We start from the raw sequence: 24471 nt of genomic DNA on the forward strand, positions 1-24471 counted from the left end.
GTAAGGGCACCATCAGGTTGGAGCATGTTACCTAGTTTGGGGGTTTGATCCCTGGTTGGGACTCATATGGAAGGCAACTAATGTTTTTCACATTGTTGTTTCTCTCTCTCTCTCTCTCTCTCTCTCTCTCTCTCTCTCTCTCTCTCTCTCAAATCAATAAATATCCTTGGGTGAAGATTTAAAAAAATACAACCTGACATACTTTTTTTTTACTATGATCCTTCTTCTATACTGCAATGTTGTACATCTCTTGAATTAAAAACGGACATTAAATTTAGATAACAGACAAGAGTGTAGAAGTTGTTTTAATAATTAAAATGATAAGACTTACATTTTAGGATAAACTATCTTTTATTGTCATGCATGAGAATTTCTCTTACAAATAAAAATTAGAACATTCTAAGAAGAATACAAACTATGTACAATATATTACATGCTGTCCACTGTGGTGCTTTCCCCTGTGGATTCCAATTTGGATATTCTGCCAATAAAACACAACAGTTAAGAGCTCAATTTAATTTCAAGGGCCCAAAATAATTAAATTAATACTCAGTTTTATACATACCGATAAGCTTTTCACGTTCTTCATTTTCTAAAATAGAAAAAATTGAAGGTATTCATTTGCTTTTTTTTTTGGTTTTTAGAATAAATTAATCAACTTAAGAAAAAAAAATTTGGCTTTTTAACTTAAAAAAATGAAAGCTTCATCCCCAAATCCCATTATATTTAAAAATCCGTACAATGCTCCTTGCCAACAATGTCATTTTCACAAATATTTCTAGAATGCCTTTTGCATTGAAGGCATAAAAGCCAAACATAGACAAAACTATATCACTTTATATTTGATACTCTGTCATGCCCATTTAAAAATCTCTGAAAAAGGGAGTCCTTTATGTAGTGTTTTGGTTACACATAGCCTTTTATCAAATATCTGACTCATTTCTGCACTGGCCCTTTTTCCAAATTTTGCTCTATGTCTTTCACCCTTCAAATTATTCTCCTCTATTTACCATTCTATTAGCAATCTGAAGTTTGTTAGGAATTCATGTTATTTATTTATTTATTTATTTATTTATTCATTGATTTTTTTCGAGTGCCTGCTGTGTATTGAGCATGATTCCAGTTTTTGAATATAATGGTTACCAGAACAAAAGTAAAGTTCTTCTCCTTACAGAAAAATAAGAAAAGAAAATCTGTCATCAATTTAAAAATGAATTAAGTAAATAAAAATGAGTAAAAATTATCATTTCACAGTGATTGGTATTATGAAAAAATACACTGACTCAAAAGATAGAAAATAACAAGGAACTTAAATTAATAGCTAAAATTTATTGAGAACTTTATTTTGCACTCAAATCACTTTGTATGACTCTTACTAGTAAATGCTCTTAATCACCTCAGTAAAGCTACCTCACTGCAAGGCCTATACATTTAGCCATTAAACTATATGTCCTGTCTCTCAAAAAGGAAGTCAACAAAACTAAAAGTTGGTTTTCATAGAAACTGATTAACAAAGAAAAGATAAAAAACAAATCAAAATTCATAGGACTTACGTACTTGAAACATAACAGAGCAGTGATAAAAATATAAGAGAATTTCATTAAAACTTGCTATAAAATATACATTTGCTAATTTTGTTCTCAAACCTTAATAGCACATAATATTAAAAGAAATTAAACCAGTTATTTGAAATGTACAAACACACATAACCCAAAACAAAATGGTTTTACAGGAAACTCCCAAACATGGGGAAAAATATCATCAGAATCTTATATAAATTGTAACCAAAATATTAAAAGAAGTAATACTCCTAACTGCCGGGAGCCAATTCCAGAATGTCATAATTACAAGAGTTTTATCAAAAGGTTGATGAGCCCTAGCTGGTTTGGCTCAGTGGATAGAGCGTCAGCCTGCGGACTGAAGGGTCCCAGGTTCAATTCCAGTCAAGGGCATGTACCTTGGTTGCGGGCACATCCCAGTAGGGGGTGTGCAGGAGGCAGCTGATCGATATTTCTCTCTCATCGATGTTTCTAACTCTCTATCCCTCTCCCTTCCTCTCTGTAAAAAAATCAATAAAATATATTTAAAAAAAAAAGAAGGTTGATGAAACTTGGGAGCTCAACAAGGGCTGAGTCACATATGTAATTACCTGTTGGAACGGCTGGAAAGGCACTTCCCCCTAACCTGAATAGGATGATTGCTTGCTGCCAGACAGCTCAGGGCATCTTAATCTACATGTTATTGACTCCTGTTGGCCAAACACCTGAACAGCTGTAGGCTATTCCCCAATCTGACAATGTTTCTGTACCCTACCTTTTGAAGTGTATTATCTCCACCTTGCCTTAGGATAAATTGTGTTAATAAAAAGCACAGGGTCCTGAGACAAGGAGAAATCTTTAGCTCCTTTAGCTGAAGCTCCTCTGACCCCCAGTGCCTTTCAAAACTATCTTTCGTCTTTGGACTCCTACTTAATCTACACACAGCCTTTCACCAGATTGCTGAATCCTTCTTAATGCTGTGACAAGAACCCTGGCACAAACTTGCAACTTCTTTTATGAGGGTACTTCAACCTTGAAGTTGAAAGCATATGAGAAATGAGAATGGAAAATTTCAGACCAATGATAATTCTAAAATTAAATAGAAAAACTGTAAGTAAAATGTTACCAAGAATCAAGCCACTGCTTGGTCAGGGCTGCTCAGTGGTTGAGCATTGAACCATGAAACAGGAGGTCATGGGCATTGTGGGCTCAATCCTCAGTAGGGGGTATGCAAAAGACAGCATGGATCTATGATTTGCTCTCATCATTGATGTTTTGATCTCTCCCTCTTCCTTCCTCTCTCTGAAATAAGAAAAAAAATTATTTTTTGAAGAAAATATAGAAATCAAGCCATCTCTAAAAGAAACTTCATGACCAATTTGGATTTATTATGAGAATCAAAGAAGAGTTTAAAATTGGATTTTCAGGCCATAACTTAACTAGCAGAACCTACATGAAAGTATAAATCTCACTGGTTAAGTTATATATATATTAGATATATGTACAGCTTTTTTTTTATGTCAATCATATCTCAGTAAAGTGGTTTAAAAATAACAATAAAGGAAGCAATAAATAAAATTAAAAGAGGAAACAGAATGTGTTAAAAGATAATTTATATTTCTATTAATTAGCAAAAATCAATTAGGAAATATAATTTTAATATGCCATTTAAAAACAAAAAATACATGTTACTAAGGAATCTAAATTGATTTGCAAGGCCTTTACTGAGAAAAGTTTAAAACTTAAAAAATTAAAAACCACCTGTATCTATCTCTTTGCAATAACTTCAAAATATTAGTGAAATGGACCAGTTTTTAAAAATGTATTTATTTAAAGAGAAGTTCAGAGCACACGTCAATTTTTAAAAATTAAACTTACGAAGTCATACTTTCAAAAAAAGTTTTCAAAAAGAAAAAATAAAGAAATCCTTTGATAAAGCTTACAATATTAAAGAAACAAATTGGGAATAATTTCAAAAGATGCAGAAAATATTTGGTAAAATTAAACATTCATTCAAGATAGAAGGTCATGGCAAAATAAGGAAAGAGAAAACTATCATAACCCGGCCATTAGGGCTAATTAAAAACAATCTAAAGCAAAAATACATAATGTTGAAACATTGTCCTTAATGTCCTGAACAAGAGAATAGTCTCCACTATTATAACTTATGTCCAACATTGCACAGGAAGATTCACTGACTATTAATATTAGTAAAATAAATAACTGATGTAAAAGTTAGATGACAGACCAAATTTGTATTTTTATAGAGAACATTAAGAATATACAAGAGCATTAACAAACTATTAATAAGAGAATTATGTAAGATTCCTGGATAGTAGACTAATACAAAAATAATTTATATTTCTATTAATTAGCAAAAATCAATTAGGAAATATAATTTTAATATGCCATTTAAAAACAAAAAATACATGTTACTAAGGAATCTAAATTGATTTGCAAGGCCTTTACTGAGAAAAGTTTAAAACTTAACTAAAAGATGTTTAAAGACTCAAATAAATAATCTTTATTAATATAAATAGTCAATGCTATAAAGACGTTAACCCTTCTTAAATTTACCTATAAACTCAATGCCATGCCAACACAATTTCCAGGTCTTCTATGGAATCAATGAGCTTATCATAACATTAATTTCCAAGAGTAAAGGGCCATCAATAACCAAATAATCTCCAAATAGTTGGAAAAGAAACAAGTTGGAGAACACCTCCTACCAGGTCTCAAAGTTTATTGCAGCCTTTGCAGTTTGTGCAGTGCTGTACTGGAGACCATTGTCAATACCCACTTAAGTCTCAGCAATGTAGTCGTTGGGGACAGACAAGAGCGGTCATCAATCACAGCTAGAAAATCCAAATAAAATACAACAAAACAGTGTTTAAGAGCATCAGAGATTCAAAGCAACAAAGACTAGAGGGTGAAGATTTCAGAGCAGGAGATCCATAGAGAGGTGGGCTGATGTTATGAATGTTGCTTTATCCCTGGGGCCATTTTTGATTGGTGCAGGTCAAGGGCTTTACTCATCGAATATATGGGCTTTACTCTGCATTGAGTAGGTCAGGGTTCAGGTGAATGGTAGAGATGGAGCAATGGATATCCATGCTGTACTCAAGCTATTTTAATTTTGAAGCTGTGAGGGCAAGAGGCTAAATCTTTAGGCTGAAAGCCCTGGAAATAAGAGCAGATATTTTAGTGATTGCAGTGTGCTAAAGCAATAAGATATTGGAGTTTAATGACCAGCAGGGAAAGGCAACAGTGAACACCCCAGTCTCTCAGGGAAAAGCCCTGGAAACCTATACCCATGGAACAGGGTTCAACAGAGGTTGACCAAGCTTTGCCTATATTCTAGCCCAGCTTTCACTAAATTGTGTTTGGATTCAGTGAGACATCCCCATGTCCACCTGTTCAGCAGAGGCAAAGGTAGAACTCTCTAGAGGTTAGTAAAACCTTATTAGTCATACCACGTGTCTCTGCAATGTACTGTTGTGTAATAGATTTCCAAATATAGCAGTAACAATTTATTATTATTTCTCACCGTTATCTGGGTTGGCTGGCTCTACTAGGCAATTGCTGTTACACATAGTGTCATCAGGAGTCAATGACATGGCTGCATTTCACTGCAGTTCAGTAGGGGTTGCAACAGAAAGAAGACCTCTCCTCTCCTAGGGCCTTTCTCCATGTGACCTCTTGAGCAGGAGAGCATGGATTCCTCTAAACTGGGAGCTTCCAAGATAGCAAAAGCCAAAGCTTCCAGGTCTCTTAAAGACCAGTTTCAGAACATTTACTCAAATGGCTGCGGCTTATTTGAGATGGGGTAGGGGGAGACATCCATGCTGAGAAATACACTCCACTCGTCAATGGGAGTAGAGGCAGGCATGTAAAAGGGGGTGGGGTGGGGGGGGTGAGGGGAGAGTTGATGGCCATCTTTAAAGTCAATGTACCACACCAAGAAACAGCATATCACCAAAACTAAGGGAAAACAAAACAACCTTGAAAGTAGAAACAGACCCACAGGTGATTTGGATGCTGAGTTTTTAAAAGGGGTTGGAATATTTGAAGGTGTTGATAATGGAGCTTGGGGGAGGGGGGATAACAGAAACATGGGCTTGGCAGCTACATGGCATGGAGTCAGATTTTTCTTCAATTGCAGTAAGAAGCAAGTGAGAAATTTTAAGAAAAGAAGGTGTTTGATCTGATTTTCTTTGTGTAAAACAGTTTGGAGTAGAATAGGAAGAGCATCGGTAGACTGAACTAGTTCAGGAGAGAAATGACAGTGGCTTGGATACTGGGCAGGAAGCAGAATTGAAAAAAAGAGTGTTTCATTGTTATCTTTTTATTTTTTTCAAGGAGAAAACATTAATTTTTAAGTGGGACATAATGCAGTAAGGTTATCTGTAAAATTGCTTTGAATGAAATCTGAAATTAGAAGGACAATACTTTAATTCATTATTTAATTGAAGTATAGCATGGATACCTAAACATACATATTTCATGGAAAGTTTGGTGTATTATTACAAAGTGAACATACCTAGATAACCTTTAGGAATCTTGGTGGAATTACTAAGTCCTCTTTCCTTTCCAAAGGTAATGCATTCCAGACTCCAAGTGTGGATTAGTTTTGCCTGATTTTAAACTTAATGTCAATGAAATCATTTAATATGCTTTCTTTTTGTGTGTCTCTTATTTCATCTCATTACAACTTAAACTATATATCTTTATTGATTTCAGAGAGAAAAGGAGAGGGAGAGAGAGATAGAAACATCAATGATGAGAGAGAATATTGATTGACTACCTTCTGCATGCCCCCCCCCCCCCACTTGGGATTGAGCCAGCAACCCCAGCATGTGTCTTTGAAAGGAATCTAACATGGGACCCTTTAGTCCACAGGCTGACGCTCTATCCACTGAGCCAAACCAGCTAGGACACAACTTTTTCTTTTTCTCCTAAAAAAATTTTTTTTAATTTATTTCAGAGAGGAAGGGAGAGGGAGAGAGAGATGGAAACATCAATGATGAGAGAATCATAGATCGGTTGCCTCCTGCTTGCCCCCCACTGGAGATGTAGCATGCAACCTGTGTATGTGCCCTAACAGGGAATTGAAACATTACATATTGGTTCATAAGTTGATGCTCTACCATTGAGCCATGCTGGCCAGGCAAATTTGTCTTTTTCTTTCTTTTCTTTTATTTTATTATTATTATTATTATTATTATTATTTTTTACCATTTCCAAGTTTTCTACCCCCTTCACCTATTTCACTCTATCTTCACTCAAATAATTTATACACTAACCTAAAAAATATCTTTGTTCTGAGGACCAATGGACTGATGGAAGTGAAACACTAGTTTTAAATTACAATTAGTTTTGCACATTAATTAATGTGTTACTCCTGAGTGAGTCACTATTTTAATAATAACTAATAAAAGAAGGAGAATGGAGGCAAATGCCAATAAACATTTCAACTAGTAGTTCTTTGTATAGCAGCAAATATCTACTGTATAGCAACACACTGGATCACAGTTACACCTCACTCCCACCTGTCCTTTAGCCTCAGAGGGAAAATAATCAGTGAAGAAGGAAGGGATTACCTGAGTTTAAGTATAATTTATGACAAATTAGTTATATCATCATATAGAAGCAGTGGAATCTTCTTCATAAATTCTCTATAAACTTGAGGGGAGCTAAATTTGAAAATTTAGCTCTCCAAATAGGAAGTTACAATTTACTTTTCCCTTTTTGCTTACTGCAGAGGCTGTTTTCACAAGTGTCTTCTTTTCCACACGTAGAGCAGGATGCTCCTTCAGTGTAAGGGCGGGCCCCTACATAATTTCCTCTGGAAAAAAGGGAAACATTGAGTAGCCAAATGGCTATTTACTCCTCTAATTTACTTACTTTTTTTTGGTTGCTCATTAATTCATGAATGTTGAAAGGAAAATGACTGTTGTCCCAATTTTATGCTAATCTATAATAATAAAAGCATAATATGCTAATTAGACTGGACAGCGAACGACCTTCTCAATGTCATTCTGGACGTCCTTCCGGACAAAGCCACAGCAGCAGGGGCAGAGGCAGAGGTGTTTAGGGTCGATTAGGCAGGCAGGCAGAGTGGTTAGGGGTGATGAGGCAGGCAGGCAAAGTGGTTAGGGAAAATCAGGCAGGCAGGCAAAGGTGCTTAGTGCAATGAGGTAGGCATGCTGAGAGGTTAGGGTCGATCAGACAGGCAGGCAGAGGCAGTTAAGGCGATCAGGCAGGCAGGTGAGTAGTTAGGGGCAATCAGGCAGGCAGGCAGAGGGGTTAGGGGCGATGATGCAGGCAGGAAAGTGGTTAGGCTGAATGAGGCAGGCAGGCAGAGGCAGTTAGGGGCAACCAGGCAGGCAGGAAGAGTGGTTAGGGGCGGTCAGGCAAGCAGACAGAGTGGTTAGGGGTGATCAGGCAGGAAGGTGAGTGGTTAGGAGCAGGCAGGCAGGCAGGCCAGCAGTTAGGAGTCAGCAGTCCTGGATTGTGAGAGGGATGTCCCAGATTGTGAGAGTGTGCAGGCGGGGCTGAGGGAACCCCCCTGCCATGCACAAATTTCGTGCACTGGGCCTCTAGTTTCTATTATAAAAAGATACTCTAATAAAACTGTTCTTTACAGAGTGTTCTCAATATGTCAAAGTTATATTCTATAAAATAATTTTTTTATTGATGTTTTTAGAGAGAGAGAAAAGACAGGGAGGGAAAGAGATAGATTGATAGATTCATTTGTTGTTCCACTTATATATTCATTCATTGGTTGGTTGATTCTTGTATGCACCCTGATCAGGTATCAAACCCACAACCTTGGCAGGTCAGGACGACACTCTAACCAACTTAGCTACCCAGCCAGGGCATTATATTCTTTAATATTCTATAAAACATAAATTAGATATCAACCCAGTGTAATTATGTATGTGACAACCAGTTATTTTTTGTTGGTTGTAGAACACTAAAATTATCTCTTCATTTTGTAAATGGAATAAGAAAAATTTATTTTTAAAAAATACATTTTTATTGATTTCAGAGAGGAAGAGAGAATGAGAGAGATGGCAACATCAATGATGGGAGAGAATCATTGATTGGCTGCTTCCTGCACACCCCCTACTGGGGATGGAGCCCACAACCCAGGCATGTGCCCTGACCAGGAATCAAACCATGACCTCCTGGTTCATAGGTCTACACTCAACCACCGAGCCACCCAGCTGGGCAGAATAAGGAACATTTAAATTGCAAATGTAAACATATGCTTTATGGCTTACTTTAAAAGTATAATATCATAATCCTTATCTAGTCCTACTTGATTATGTACCAAAACAATGGTACCATTTGGACAACCATTTGACAGATATTACTTTTATTATATGTGCTTTTCAATAGTACAAGCTGATACATTCTAACAAACCTGCTTTTTTTTTTTCCATCTCAGTGTTTGTGGTAGACTTTAAAAATGTTACTTAGAGTACCCAAAGAAAACATTATTAGCATTAGCAGAGTTTCATTAAAGAATAAGCCACAATTTATCCATCCATTCATCCATTTATGGACATTTGTGTTGTTCTGGTTTTAGACTATTACATATTAAGTTACTATGCACATTTTGAACATTCATATATGCCTTTTTATGGGCATACATTTCCAGGAGTGAAATAAATAGATCATATGGTCAAAGCATATTTAACTTTTTACGAAACTGCCGTGCTGATTTTACAAAATATTTGTGACACTTTATATTTGGACCAGCTGGTTGAGAATTCTAGTCCCTTCACATCTTCCTCTGGATTTGGAATGGCCAGTATTTTTTTTTAACCTTTATTGTAGATAGTATTACAGATGTTCCTCATTCCACACACCCCCTTCCATTGCTCCCCTTCACTCAGTTCCTGCCCCATCCCAAGCCTTCACAACCCTTTTGTCTGTGTCCAGAGGTAATGCATATATGCACTAAAAATCTTTGGTTATTCTCTTCCCATGTCCTCATCCCCTCTCCCTGCTTCCCTCCAAGATTTGTCAGTCTGTTTCATGTTTCCGCACCTCTGGCTTTATTTTATTCATCAGTTTATTTTGTTCATTAGTGTTTATTTATTTTGATTTTTAGATAATTTTTTTTGCTTTTTTATTTTTTATAATTGTTTAAAGTATTACAAATAGTAGTACACATGTCTCATTTTCCCCCCATAGACCTCCCCCTGGCTTCCCCCACCCCCAGCACATGCCCTCACCTACCCTAGTGTCTGTGTCCATTGGTTATGCTTATATGCATGCATACAAGCCCTTTGATTGATCACTTACCCCCCCCCCCCAACACTCTCCTGCCTTCCCACTGAAGTTTGACAGTTTGTTCTATGCTTCTTTGACTTTGTATCTGTTTTTATCAGTTTATGATGTTTATTAATTTTCACAAATGAGTGAGATCATGTGATATTTATCTTTCTCTGACTAGCTTATTTCGCTTAGCATAATGCTCTCCAGGTCCATCCATGCTGTTACAAATGGTAAGAATTCCTTCATTTTTACAGCAGCATAGTATTCCATTGTGTAGATGTAGTTTTCTAATCCCCTCATCTGCTGATGGGCACTTAGGTTGTTTCCAGATCTTAGCTATTGTAAATTGTGCTGCTATGAACATAGGGATGCATACATATATCCTTTCTGATTGGTGTTTCTGTTTTCTTGGGAAATATTCTTAGAAGTGGGATTACTGGGTTAAATAGGAGTTCCATTTTTAACTTTCTGAGGAAACTCCATACTGTTTTCCATAGGGGCTGCACCAATCCGCATTCCCACCAGCAGTGCACAAGGGTTCCTTTTTCTCTGCATCCTCTCCAGCACTTGTCGTTTATTGATATATTGGTGATAGCCATTCTGACAGGTGTGAGATGGTACATCATTGTTGTTTTGATTTGCATCTCTCAGATAATTAGTGACTTTGAGCATGTTTTCATATGTCTCTAGGCCTTCTGTATGTCCTCTTTCGAAAAGTGTCTATTTAGGTCCTTTGCCCATTTTTTTTTATTGGATTATTTATCTTCCTTTTGTTAAGTTGTATGAGTTCCCTGTAAATGTTGGAGATTAAACCCTTATCGGAGATAACATTTGCAAATATGTTCTCCCAGGCAGTGGGCTTTCTTGTTGGTGGTTTCTTTTGCTGTGCAGAAGCTTTTTATTTTGATGTAGTCCCATTTGTTTATTTTCTTTTTAGTTTCCATTGCCCTATGAGCGGTATCAGTAAATATATTGCTATGATAAATGTCTGCCATTTTGTTGTCTATGGTTTCTTCTAAGATTTTTTTGGTTTTCCATCTAACGTTTAAGTATTTTATCCATTTTGAGTTTGTTTTTGTGTATGGTGTAAGTTGGTGGTCTAGTTTCATTTTTTGCACACTCCAAGAATCAGAGTCATGGGTGCAGGGCGCAGCCACCACAGGTCAGCGGGGGTGGGAGAGGATGGGGTAGGGGGAGACATCCACGCTGAGAATCAGAGTCACGGGCTGCCTAGGGGGCCAGGTTGCATGGCCGCCCTGTGTTGGTGGGAGGCCCACTCGTGCACTGAGGGTCTCATGGGCCCTATGTCACTGCGGTGGGCCAGCAGGAGGGGGACACACTCTGTGATTCACAGGAATCTGCAGCCAGGGTGGCTGGAATCTTGGTGTCCATGGGTCTGCAGCTGTGGTATCAGGTCTTTGTCCAAAGTGGCTGTAGGGTCCCATTTTGTGTCTGAGGACAGTCTTTAGATTAAATTTTTGATAGATATGTATTTATTGCCATTTATTGTTCATATTTTAAATCTTATCCTTCTTATTCTTCCTTTTCTTAAAGAATATCTTTCAACATTTCATGTAATATTCATTTGGTGATGATGAGCTCCTTTACCTTTTTATTGTCTGTGAAGCTCTTTATCTGACCTTCAATTCTAAAAGATAGCTTTGCTGTGTAGAGTAATCTTGGTTGTAGGTTTTTGCTATACATCATTTTGAATATTTCTTGCCACTCCCTTCTTGCCTGCATAGTTTCTGTTGAGAAATCAGCTGACAGTCATACGCATGTCCCCTTGTAGGTAACTAACTGCTTTTCTCTTGTTGCTTTTAAAATTCTCTACTTGTCTTTAACTCTTGGAATTTTCATTATGATGTGTCTATTGTGTGTCTCTTTGGGTTCTTCTTGTTTGGGATTTTCTATGCTTCCTGGACTTGTAACACTATTTATTTCACCAGGTAGGGGAAGTTTTCTGTCATTATTTCTTCAAATAGGTTTTCAATATCTTGCTCTCTCTCTTCTCCTTCTGCCATCCCCATAATCTGAATGTTGGTACACTTGACGTTGTTCCAGAGGCTCCTTACACTATCTTCATATTTTTGGATTCTTTTTTCATTTTTGCTCTTCTGAGTGGGTATTTCTTACTTCCTCATATTCCAAATCATTGATTTGATTCTAAGAATCTTCTATTCTACTGTTGAATACCTTTAAATTATTCTCTATTTCACTTAGTGTGTATGCTTAATTTCTGACTGGCCCTTTTTCATGTCTTTGAAATTCAAAGATTCTTGTAAGTCTCATTAAGTCCCTTGAATCTCTCACTAAGTCCCTTGAAGCTCTCATTAAGATCCTTGAGTAAACTTATAATCATTATTTTGAACTCTGTATCCAGTAGTGCTTGCTCCCATTTCTTTCATTTGTGACATGTTTCTTTGTCTTCATATTTTGTCTGCTTCCCTGTATTTGTTTCTATCTATTAGATAGATCTGTTATGTCTCCTGGACTTGGTAGAGTGGTCTTGTATCGTAGGCCTCCCCAGTCACCAGAACTGGGCCCTCTAGGTGCACCCCTGTGTGGGCTGTGTGCACAGTCTTGTTGTAGTTGAGCCTTGATTGCTGCTGGCATCACTGGGAGGAGTTGACCTTCAGGCCAATTGACTGTGAGCACCAGCTGTGACTATAGTGGAAGAACTTCTGTGCAGGAGACACCCCTATGGAGCAGAACTTGCTTCAGTGGGATTTTGGTGCTCTCAGAGTCTGCCTTTGTGTGTGTCACTTGTGGATGGATAGAGTTGTAATTTGGTATGGTCTGAAGCTGTACCCCAGGTTCACTGGCTCTGGGGACTCCCAGGAGGTGCAAAGTCAGCCACTGCCAGGGCCACTTGACAGGAGCTACAGAGAGATCTGAAGATGGCTATTATTTGTGTTGGTCTTGGAAGTGCCCCAGGTGAGGCCCAGCTCTGAATCAGGGCAGAATAGTGGTATTGCTGGGTCTTGGGCTTCTTATTGATAGGTTTGGGGCATGCTGACACTGGCTGCGGCTTATTTGAGATATTCTAGAAAAGTCTAAAGCCTGAGTGGGGGCAGGTCTGGAATGACCCATCTTTAGCCAAATTGTTGTGTAGCAGTATTCATTGTGGTTTTAATTTATATTTCCCTAATGATTAATGATACTGAGGTTTTTATCATTGCTTCTCTGCCATCTTCAAATTTTCTTTATTAAGCTTTTATTCATTTTTTATTGTTTTAAGTATTCCTGATATTGAATTGTGACAGTTCTCCCTATATTCTTGGTACAAGTCTTTGATATGTTTTACAAAAACTTTTTTTTTACTCTGTAGTGTATCTTTTCATTCTCTTACCAATGTGTTTGAATACCTATAATTATAATTTTAATGCAATCCAACATGTCAATTTGTTCTTTTTTTTAAATGTATTTAATTGATATTTTACAGAGAGGAAGAGAGAGGAATAGAGAGTTAGAAACATCAATGAGAGAGAAATATCGATCAGCTATCTCCTACACACCTCCTACTAGGGATGTGCCTGCAACCAAGGTACATGTCCTTGACCGGAATTGAACCTGGGACCTTTCAGTCCACAGGCTGACGCTCTATCCACTGAGCCAAACTGGTTAAGGCCAATTTGTTCTTTTATGGATCAGACTTTTAGTTTGGTAGCTAAAAATTTTTGGCTATGCTAAGGGCACAAATTTTCATCCATGTTTTTTAAGTTTAAGTTTTACATTTAGCTCTGAGATTAATTTTGAGTTATTTTTGTAGGTTTTGTTTTGTGTAGATTCAAGTTTGCTTTTGTATATGTAGATCACATATTGTTCCAGCAGCATTTGTTGAAAAATCCATTTTCCTCTGCATTGCCTATGTGTATCTATAAAAAGTCAGTTGAATACATGTGGTCAATCATATGTAGATTTATTTTTGGACTTCTTATTCTGTTTTATTGATCTATTTGTCTAACTTTATGTCAATATCACAATGTTGTGATTATTCTAACTATAATAATTCTTAAACACAATAGTGTCGATCCTCCAGATTTTTTTTTAGCTCTTTTGAATAGTTTAAGTCCTTTGCATTTCCATATGAATTCTAAGATCTAGGTTTGTCAATTTTTACAATAAAGGCCTGCCAGGATATTTATTGGAATTGTGTTGAATCTATATATCAATTTAGTGAAAAAATCACATTTTAACAATATTTAGTCTTTTATCTTATTAACAAGGTATATTTCTTTATTTATTTGTGTATGTTAATTTAGCTCATGAAGCTTATATAATTTTCAATGTACAGTTTCTTCATATCTTCTGCAGATTTATCCCTAGATAATGTATATATTTTAAGCTATTATAAATGATAATGTCATTTTATTTCAGCTTCTGATTGTTCATTGTTAGTACATGGGCATGTAACTGAGTTTTGCATCTTGATCTTTTATTTTTAAAAATGTCTAAACTTACTTATTAGTTTTAGAAGAGTTTTATAGACTCCTTTAGGTTTTCTATATAGATCCAAAGACCTGCAGTTAGCAAAGTATGGCCCATAGCTAAGAATTAATTTTTTATATTTTAAGGGGTTATTTAAAATACAAAACACAAAGATGGATATGTAACAGAAAGCATGTGTTCTGCAAAGCCTAACATTTTTGCTACCTGTACTTTACAGAAAAATGTTTTGCTCTTAGGTTTAACATTACATGCAGGTTTTCCATAGATGCCCTTTATTAGGCTTAAGATGTTTCCTTCTGTTTCTAGCAGGCAGAGAACTTTCACTATGAATGAATGTTTTGTCTTTTACTCCATCCAGTGAGATGATCAGATGATCTTAATTATTTAGGTTGACTGATATGGCTAACTACATGAATTGATTTTAGAGTGTTAAAATAGGCTATATTCTTTGAATAAACCCCATTTAGACAGGATGTATTATGCTTTTACCATATTATTGGATTCAATTGCTAAATTTTGTTTCAAAATTTTCTACTTATGTTCTTAAGAGATACTGCTCTGTAGTTATCTTTTCATTTTACTTCTCCTGTGCAATTTGTGTCTTTTGAGGAATTTGTTCACTTCATTCAAGTTGCCTCCTGATTACTTAACCCCATTATTATTTTTAGTGTCTTTCTTTATCCCTGGCTACATTTTTTGCTCTGAAATTCACATTATCTGATATTAATATAGTTACTGCAGATTCATTTTGCCCAGTGTCAGTACAGTAAAGCTTTTTCCATCCTTTTACTTTTAATGTGTTTGTGTTTTTATAAAGTATGCTTTTTGTAGGCAGCATATAATTGGTTCTTGATATTTTATCTAATCTCACAATCTCTGCCTTTTCCTTTGGGTGCTTGTAGCATTTATATTTGATGTGATTATTGACATAGTTAAAATTGAGGCTATCCTCTTCTTGTTTATTTTCTGTTGCATCTGTCCTTTGTTTTTCTTATCTTTAAGTTATGCATGTGTCAAACTCATTTCTGTTGCTGAGAAGGAGTAGAAGAAATACAGGAGGAGATATACACATTTGGCCTCTCCTTAGCAATTTTGACATATCTCAGCTTCTTTTTACCAACTTATATATTTATTCTATGCTTGGATTTTCATCTTTTGTATATTTTATTTTAATATTTTTGTTTGTTAAATGGTTGGGTTGTGGATGGATTTTATCTTCTTTCTTGTACAGATCAATGGGATTAGAATTCCAGAATTTTATTTTTGTAGCCTCCCATTAGGCTTATGTTATATTTCCACTTAGATGCACAATAATAAAAAAGGCAATAAAACTTATGGTATTTTTTTCTTAGAAGAATGTGCTTTTCACTATTATTCAGAATCACTTGCTCATTTCAGTTATGGTATAGTATATTAGGAAAGTATCTGCAAGCCTATTTTGTGTTTCAGTTTTTAGTATGGCGATGCATTTTATATTACCTGTTGTTCTATTTAACAAAGAATGTCCATCATTTTTACTCTGAACTTTAAATATCTCATGGTAGGTATAATTATTTATACAAGGTAATATCCTCTTACCACTTTCTATTTTCATCTGTTTCTTTGATTATCATTATAGACAGAGGCTTCATTTACTACATATATACCTGCCTTTTTAGTCTAACTTCTTATTTTTGGAAATAATTTTTAACATTTATTTCAATGCAAAATATTTTTAAAAGCAAAATGACTTACAGAGGTCCATAGTCACATACAAATATTGCAGTTGAAGCTCCCTGAAGGTAAGGACAAATTGTCATTGCACAACCAACTTTATATGAATCGGCCCAAACTACCTATAAAGAAAGGTATTTTAAAATAAAATATGCAAAACACTTGTATGAAACAATGCACTATGGCAGTAACTATAGTCTTAGTCATGCTCTAAAAATGAATAACATAAATTTTTATTGACTATTTTTCTTAATTTCTAACATTTAGTTTAAAACAATTTTTGAAAGGCTGCTTTCATGAGAGCTACCTAACTAGTTTTTCCTCACTGATAATTCTCATAAGCCAAAAAAATATAATACGTAGCCAAAATAATATATTTTTCTAGATGATTTATGAAAAAAATTATTTTCTTCATAGGTATAAATATAAACAATATTAAAATCACACTATAAGTGAAAACAATGTTAAACTTATTTCTTTTTCTCCAAAAATTTCTACTTAGTTTATGATAACATTTTAAATTTTGTGTCCCTAACCATATTCTACCTCTGTCAAATTACAAAGACAGATAGAGATAGAGACTAAGAACGTATTGTGTTTATTGCAAAAAAGCATGCTTGCCATAAGGATGGTGGATATTTTTGTTTCATTGTAAAGAATAGCTGTTATTCAAAAGAAGAAGATTCGTATGGAAAACACATGGGGTGAGGCAGGGGAATATAAAGAGGTGAAAAAATTAGTATTCTTTTGTGACAATGATAGAGTGGAATTTTCTTCTATTGCTTAAATGAACAAAGGGGAAAATATTTATTCCATTTGGAAAAAATAATGAAGGAAAATTGATATAGATTTTGATAACACGAATAAATTTTCTGAACCCATTTATTTTACAATTCAATTAACACAATGTGTTGATACATTTTATAAACTAATAATTAGTCAGTATTTCCCATGACCTGGGTATAGTACGTAGCTGTAATCAACAGTTTTTCAAAATATGTTTTAATGGCTGTTTGCCTGAGAGGCAGCAAAGTGCAATGAAAGCACAGTGAACAGAAAAGATATGAGTTTTGGTTCTAACCATGTGTGTGTCTTTGGAGAGTGACAGATCAATCCTGACCTAGTTTACCACTTAATCAAATGAGATTAAGCTAGTTCCTTCAAATACCCATTCCTTTGGAAAGTTTTAGAAAGTTAATCAACTATATGATTACAGGTATGTATATATTTAAAGAAATTCATGTTTAAAAATCCGGTTAATAAATAACTGACAACTTCATGAAATTTTATTTTCTTAATATATCTGAACTGTGACCTTTTTTATTTTTTATTTTTAGGATGGTAAAGATAAATATTGAACATGTATAGTTTTAAAATGTTTACTTTCTTAAAGGAACTAAATGTAACATTAATATGAACATTGGTTGTAACTTCAGTACAAATATCTTCAGATGGTAACAGTAAGAACATTTTACCTTATTTTCTTTAGAACACTACGCAAGATACAGTTGTTGAGACAATATGAAGAATGCACCTATTCCTAGCTTTTTACACATCTGTGTACATTATCCAATGTGGAGTGAGCTCGTGGTTCTGCTGTGTAATGCTAAGGGACTAGGGGTATTTGAAAACAGGTTCCTTTCCCCTGACAGTAAAAGAGGAGACAAAGGATTGTGTAAAGGCTGTGACTCAGCCTTTATGCCATATTAGGAATATTGCTTTCTGCTTGTTATCAGGACATCTGACAATTGATCCCATTCCCTCAATTTTCCTAGCAGTAGCCAAACCATAATCATTGTATACAACAGCTATTCTGAGAAGGATTTCTAAATTTACAGCATCCTGTTGTCAAACGAAGTTTAAATGGAATAGGAGCATGAAAGCTGCTAATTTCCGTGTTCAGTGAACCTCTGATAAGAATGGCATGCTTTCAGACACTGTATGTTAATTCAACTTAGATAAGTTTAGAGAAGAGAGCTCTTCTCTTGCTTAAATGGGCCATCCTAGGGGCTCTGTGTCATGCCTAAAATGTGATTTCCATTTCTCACCCAAAACTGGCAAGTTTCATAATTTCTGGGGTAGTGGGTAGAGTATACAGAAGAATTTTGCCTCCATTTAACATTTTTTAAAAGCAGGAACCAAAAGGACCAAACAAATTTCAGGCAACTTAACTGAGAATTCAAGAATATTACAGGCATATAAATAAATCAAGCATCCAAGAGAGCAAGATTTATAACATTGAGGATATAATAAAACATACCTAATGTGATAAGAAGCAGAAAAAATTTACCCATAAGAAATAAGGATAATCAGTCCATTGAAACTAACCCAGAACTAACATAGAGAAAACATTAGAATAATTATTGTAACTATCTCATATGGTTAAATAGATAGATGAAAGGTCTAATATTCTTTTTAAAAATATATATATAATTCTTTATTGATTTCAGAGAGGAAAGGAGAGGGAGAGAGAGACAGAAACATCAATTATGTGAATCATTGATCAGCTGCCTCCTACATGCCCCTTAGTAGGGATCGAGCCTGCAACCTAGGCATGTGCCCTTGGTCAGAATCAAACCCACGACCCTTCAGTCAGCAGGCTTATGCTCTATCCACTGAGCCAAATCAGCGAGGGCCAAATATTCTTGATATAGTTACTGATTATGTAAAAAAGAAAAAAAATCAAGCTTTTAGAGATATAAACTTTAATGTCTAAGATGAAAAATAAACTAAATGTTATTAATAGTAAATTAAACATTAGAGAAGAAAAGATTAGTGAACTCAAAGATAAAGCAATAAGACTATTTGAAATTAATCACAGAGCAGAAAAAAAAAAAGTAAGAAAGAAAAGAGAACAACAATAATCATGGGAAAATTTAAGTGGCCGTCAACATTGGTGACTAGAACCAGGGCAGACAGAAGTCAGTAACAGAAATATTTCAAGGAGCAATATCCAGCATTTATCAAATTTTGATTTAAATTATAGACTGATAGTTCTAAGAAACTCAGTAAACTGCAGCACCGAAAGGTGAAGCAAATTTTAGTAAATTATGAAATGGCTCCAGATTTGTTGTAAAGAAAACATTTTTAAATGAAACAGAAAAAAAAAAAGGCACATTACATAACACTGGAATAAATAAAAGACTGACAGATTTCTTATTGTAATTAATGCACTGAGATGACAGTGGAGTAATCTTTAAAGTCCAGAAAACAAAAGCTCCAGATAATTCTATATCCAGTAAAACTATCTTCCAAATGAAGGTGAGTTTTCAGAACACCCAAATGTAGCTCAAAAGAAAATGCTAGCCCTGGTTGGTGTGGCTCAGTTGATTGTCATCCCATGTCACCAACAGTGTGTGCTGGTTGGGTTCCAGTTGGGGCACGTGCCCTGTTTGTGGGTTCTATACATAGTAAGGGCCATGCAGGAGACAGCCAATCGATGTTCCACTTTCACATTGATGTCTCTCCCTCTCCCTCTCCCTCTCCCTCTCCCTCCTCCTCTCCCTCTCCCTCTCCCTCTCCCTCTCCCTCTCCCTCCCCCTCCCCCTCCCCCTCTCCCTCTCCCTCTCCCTCCTCCTCCCCCTCTCCCTCTCCCTCTCCCTCTCCCTTCCCCTGCCCCTCTCCCCCGCCCCCTCCCCCGCCCCCGCCCCCTCCCTCTCTCTCTCAAAAGCAATACAAAATATTTAAAAAAAAATGCTAAAAAATGTCTTGTGATTAAAATGTGCATTAATAAGAATTAATCAATCAAATGTCAAATATTTACCTGTGTATAATGGCCACAAACTTCGGAACAATGTAAAGTACTATAATTATAAATCATCTTTTCATTATACCAAAGACCAATAGCAGATTCTGGTTTAAATTGGTATGATCCACCTAACCAAATATTTTCTCCCACATATTTAAAAGTTGGATGACATTGATATGGTTTTTCTGAGCAGGTGTTGGATTGGTTTTTGCACTTGTTTGCCCGTGCTTTTGCAGTCTTCGCTAAACCTTCATCCCAAGACTGAAAGACAAAAATAGTTTAGATTGAATTTTGCATACTCGTTTGCATTGATGTTATTCTAATTATTGTAATAGATGAAATTTTGTTTAATTTTTTAATTGTAATAAAATATAGTTTTTCTTTGGCATTTATTATGTTCACCATTAGTCAGTTCTTTTAAGTTGTGCTTCAGAAACACTCTATGATCCATTCTGTGGCCGTTTATTTTTGTATTTGTTGGCCTGGTACAGTACAGGCAGTCAAAAAATATTTGAATGTGATTTAAATAAGTCAGAGTTCACAGTCCAGTAATTTAGGAAATCATGCAAGCCTATCACAAGTAAAGGATGAGGACCCATTTATAATTAAGAACTTCCTAGCACGCTAGAAATAGACTTTCCTTAATTTGATCAAGTGGATCTATATAAAAAGTACCCATTCCTCTTGACTGATTAAAAAGTGCCTCAGCAAATGGAACAGGTTGACGGTATAACCATTTCCCCCAAAATTCAAAATTGCTCTGAACCAATGATTTCCATGTGGCTCGATTCTTCTACTTTCTGCATAGAGATCTTTGTTGCGGTTGTGTTGTCCTTGTGCTGGCATTGAAAATTGTTTATGTGGAGGACACAGACAATCACATGGCCAACGGTATCCACACCTTACCCTGTTGGAGAGATTGTTGCATACCACTCAGCGATATTCGACTCTGATTCAGTAACTGGACAGGATATTGGGTTTTATCCTTTGAGGGAGGATATTGGGTTTTTTATTTCTTTGAGGGAGGTTGTGAATTTGTTCTATGTATTAAAGAAAAGGAATGAAAATATTCAATTACCACAAAAGGAATCAAGGGTAGAGATATTTAAGGTAAGCATGCTAGGATAACCAGACTAATTCTGGCCAGAAGGATACGGGTGGAAATAGAATATATCACCTCTAGGTCTGATCATAAAACTTCTGTGCAGCCCTTCAGCTTTCTCAATGGTGACTCTGAGGAACATGTGTTGACATGATGGAACCATGATGTAAACAGCCCAAAGGCACTGCAAGGAGAACAGGTGATATGGAGAGCGGCGTCACTGAGACGCTAAACCTATGTTATTTAAAATAAGTCAGACACATCACTACCATTTGTCCACCACCCAGAACTGAAATATCATTGCTGACATGTACACATAAGGAAATGTTCGACATTGAAATTGGGTCTCAAAGGAACTGTTGGCCCAGAAAGAAACTCACTACAGACTGATTCATTTGCCTCCCAGCAAAGAACCATTATGGCTTGTCTCATTTTTGGTTCTTATAAGTGTATTTCTTGTATCACATGATCTCACTCATCTAAGGGAAATAATGAACAACATAAGCTGATGAACAAAAGCAGACCCGGCGACAGGGAAGCATCAACCAGACTGTCAAACCTCAGAGGGAAGGCAGGGGAGGGTGGGGGAAAGAGGGAGAGAGCAACCAAAGGACTTGTATGCCTGCATATAAGCCTAACCAGTGGTCATGGACAACAGGGGGGTGGGGGCATACGTGGGGAGGGGTTCGGGATGGGAATAGGGGGATGAGGACAATAATGTGATACCATAACCAATAAAGAAATAAAAAAATAAAAAAATAAAATAAGTCAGACAGTGAAAGACAAACTCTGAATGATCTCACTTACATGTGGAATATTAAAAAACTAAACTCATGATACAGAGAACAGATTAGTGTTTGTCAGAATATCAGGTTGGGGAGTAGGTGAAAGGTTGAAGGTGATTAAAATGTACAAACTTCCAGGTACAAGATAAACAAGTTTTGGGCTATAGAGTACAGCATTGTGAGTGCAGTTAACTATTCTGCATTGTGTATTTGAAAGTTGCTCAGATATTAGACCTTAAAAATTCTCATTACAAGAAAAAAATGTAAGTATGAGGTAATGGATCTTAACTTATTGTGGTAATCATTTTGTGATATATACATATATCAAATAATTATATATTTTAAACTAATACAATGTTATACATCAATACAAAATTTAAAAAAGTTTGCATGATTTCAGGGCTGATCTGTTAACACATCATGCTCTATCTTTTCTGACATTTATAGAAATTGACATGAGAAATGGGATGCCTGGTTTTTCTGGATGATGCAGCAGTGGATGATGGGAGAAACTCCTGTTGAAGTCTTAGCCAACAGTTGTCACTTCTACTTTTGGCCAAGATGGAGTAACTTTCTGACTTGAAACAATAAAAATAACATATGTATGTGCAAAAGCAAGACACCTGAAACCAGGCAACAAGGACCATGATCCCTGAAAGGAGGGAACCCAGTAAGGTGAGTCCTATAATGGCCTTACCTACTGCCGTGGGAGAATGTTCAGGCCATGAATGAATACGAGAAAGCACAGACGTGCACAGAGGCAGAGCTCTAAAGAGGGTTGATTAACACACACATATGAAGAACATATGCACCGCCAGGGAATGAATCACTCAAAATGATAGGAGAGCATATTACCTAATGCTTACACAGCACTGAGAATATTGCTTTTTCCTGCTAGTGAGATTGGAAAACCTCATGATCTTGGGAATTGTGTAGAGTACTCAGGAGGATCTCTCCTTAATAGAGGGAGATAATTAACCCTACCCTCAGTCACTTCTTTTGTTCTGCCTTACAAATCTTAAACACAAGACTCAAAAGGATCAAAATGCCAAGTAACATAAGTCCATGCCAGAAAAAACTGTCAAGAATATTTACATAAATACAAAAATTACCATGACCCAACAAGCTAAAATGGACAGATTCAGATATCTGATACAAACTTATCTGCATGTAAGGACTCATGATAAATACAATAAAAAATGAGGAGAAAGGCCCTGGCTGGGTAGCTCAGTTGGTTAGAGTATCATCAAGGTGCACCAAGGTTAAGGGCTCTCTGGTCAGGGCACATATGGGAATCAACCAATGAATGCATGAATAAGTGGAACAACAAATCTATGTTTCTCTCTCTCTCTTCCTCTCACTCTAAAATCAATAAATTAAAAAATATTAATGAGGAGAAAAATCAATGTATGAAAATTGAACCAGAATTAACACATATGTTAAAATTAGTAAGGAAAGAAAGAGTGAGACATTTTTTTTATATGAATAGAGTTATCAATGGGCTGTGAGATAACTTCAAATTGTATAGTTAATATGTTTTTAAGTGGAGTCTTTAATATTTGACTATACAATGGCTAAAATTTGTTTAAACCTGCAGACCCAAGAAGCTCAATGAGCCCCAGGAAATATGAATAAAACTACATCAATACACATCATAATCAAATTGCTGAAAACCAAGGATAAGGCGATTTCTTTAAAGCAGTCAGAGGAAAAATACACCTGATTTACATGGGAACAAAGAAAATGATCCAGTAGATTTTTCATCACAAACAAGGTGTAGCAGGCAACCTAGAATTCTGTGTCTAATGATAATATGGGTTATAACTTAAGGAGAAATAAACTTACAGACAAAAAAATTGGTAGGATTAATTGCCAACAGACCCACAGTATGAGAAATATTAATGTCCTTTAGGCAGAAGGAAAAATGATACAAGGTGGAAATCTCTCTCTCTCTCTCTCTCTATCTATATATATATATATATATATATATATATATATATATATAAAATCTTAAATGTAAAGTGTTAAAATAACAAAAATGATTGCATGTTTACAAAGTTGAACTATAAATAAAACAAAGTAAATTCAAAGAAGGCTCATGTTTCTTCTACTTTACTCCTTTCTTCCTCCTCTTCTGCAGGTAGCTATGGAAATTTAAATTAATCTACATTTATCCTTTCATTTTTGGGGGTAAATATAGCATAAGTATGTGTTTATATAGAATGTGTGTATATACAGGGGTGGGCAAAAGGAGGTTTACAGTTGTAATAAAAATAAAATACAAGGATAAACTGATTCATGTCTTCACAGCTATAAACTGTATGTGAATAAACACACATACATAACTCTAGCAAGTAACAGCTTCAAGATTTCCTTTCGCTTTCCCTTCTAAACACAAATCACCCTGCAGGAGACAGCTCAGCCAAGGTATGATTTTTAACTGCATGCTGAAAGTCCAAACTGAATTCATACAAATGCGTCCGTAAAATGAATCGCCAACATCCCTTAGTATAATCCCAGCTCATTTTTTTCTCACCATGTATTTCATGTCGGCCGCGGAGGGCTGGACTGTGCGACGCATTTCATTGTGAGCTGTGACACAGTCCTCTATGAAACTCTTGTCCTCGATGGAAGGTACACTGGGAGACCGACTGGCTACCAGATAGAAACCTAAAGTCCATAAGAAATTTAATTTATTCCCATGAATCATGGCAAGACGCAGAGGATGCCCTGGCTGTGTGGACTGGTAACGGCTAGGCCAGCCAGTGCTCTGTACCTGGGCCCAACGTTCTCTGCTGGCTTGAGCTCATAGAGGGTTGCACAGCAAGCTGGGCCCCAGGGGCG

At 36.0% G+C, this 24471-nt stretch overlaps 1 protein-coding gene across 2 annotated transcripts; it reads right to left on the minus strand.

Annotated features, from left to right (window-relative positions):
* Window positions 1–363: 363 nt before the first annotated feature.
* LOC103288164 (GLIPR1-like protein 1) lies at window positions 364–24375 on the minus strand. Of its 2 annotated transcripts, XR_008556575.1 has the most exons (7): window positions 24164–24375; window positions 19756–20001; window positions 16014–16114; window positions 7295–7383; window positions 2665–2840; window positions 566–592; window positions 439–481 (listed from the first exon to the last, which is right to left on the minus strand). XR_008556575.1 is itself a non-coding variant. In XM_054718838.1 (6 exons), exons 1-6 carry the CDS (start codon window positions 24335–24337, stop codon window positions 390–392), a joined length of 729 nt encoding a protein of 242 aa, XP_054574813.1. In that variant the 5' UTR covers window positions 24338–24375; the 3' UTR covers window positions 364–389. The 2 variants fall into 2 exon arrangements, 1 of the variants encoding a protein (XP_054574813.1); XM_054718838.1 differs by lacking the exon at window positions 2665–2840 and having other exon boundaries at window positions 364–481.
* Between the last annotated feature and the right edge of the window lie 96 nt (window positions 24376–24471).

Source organism: Eptesicus fuscus, chromosome 7 (genome assembly GCF_027574615.1).
Source record: "Eptesicus fuscus isolate TK198812 chromosome 7, DD_ASM_mEF_20220401, whole genome shotgun sequence".
NCBI lineage: Eukaryota > Metazoa > Chordata > Mammalia > Chiroptera > Vespertilionidae > Eptesicus > Eptesicus fuscus.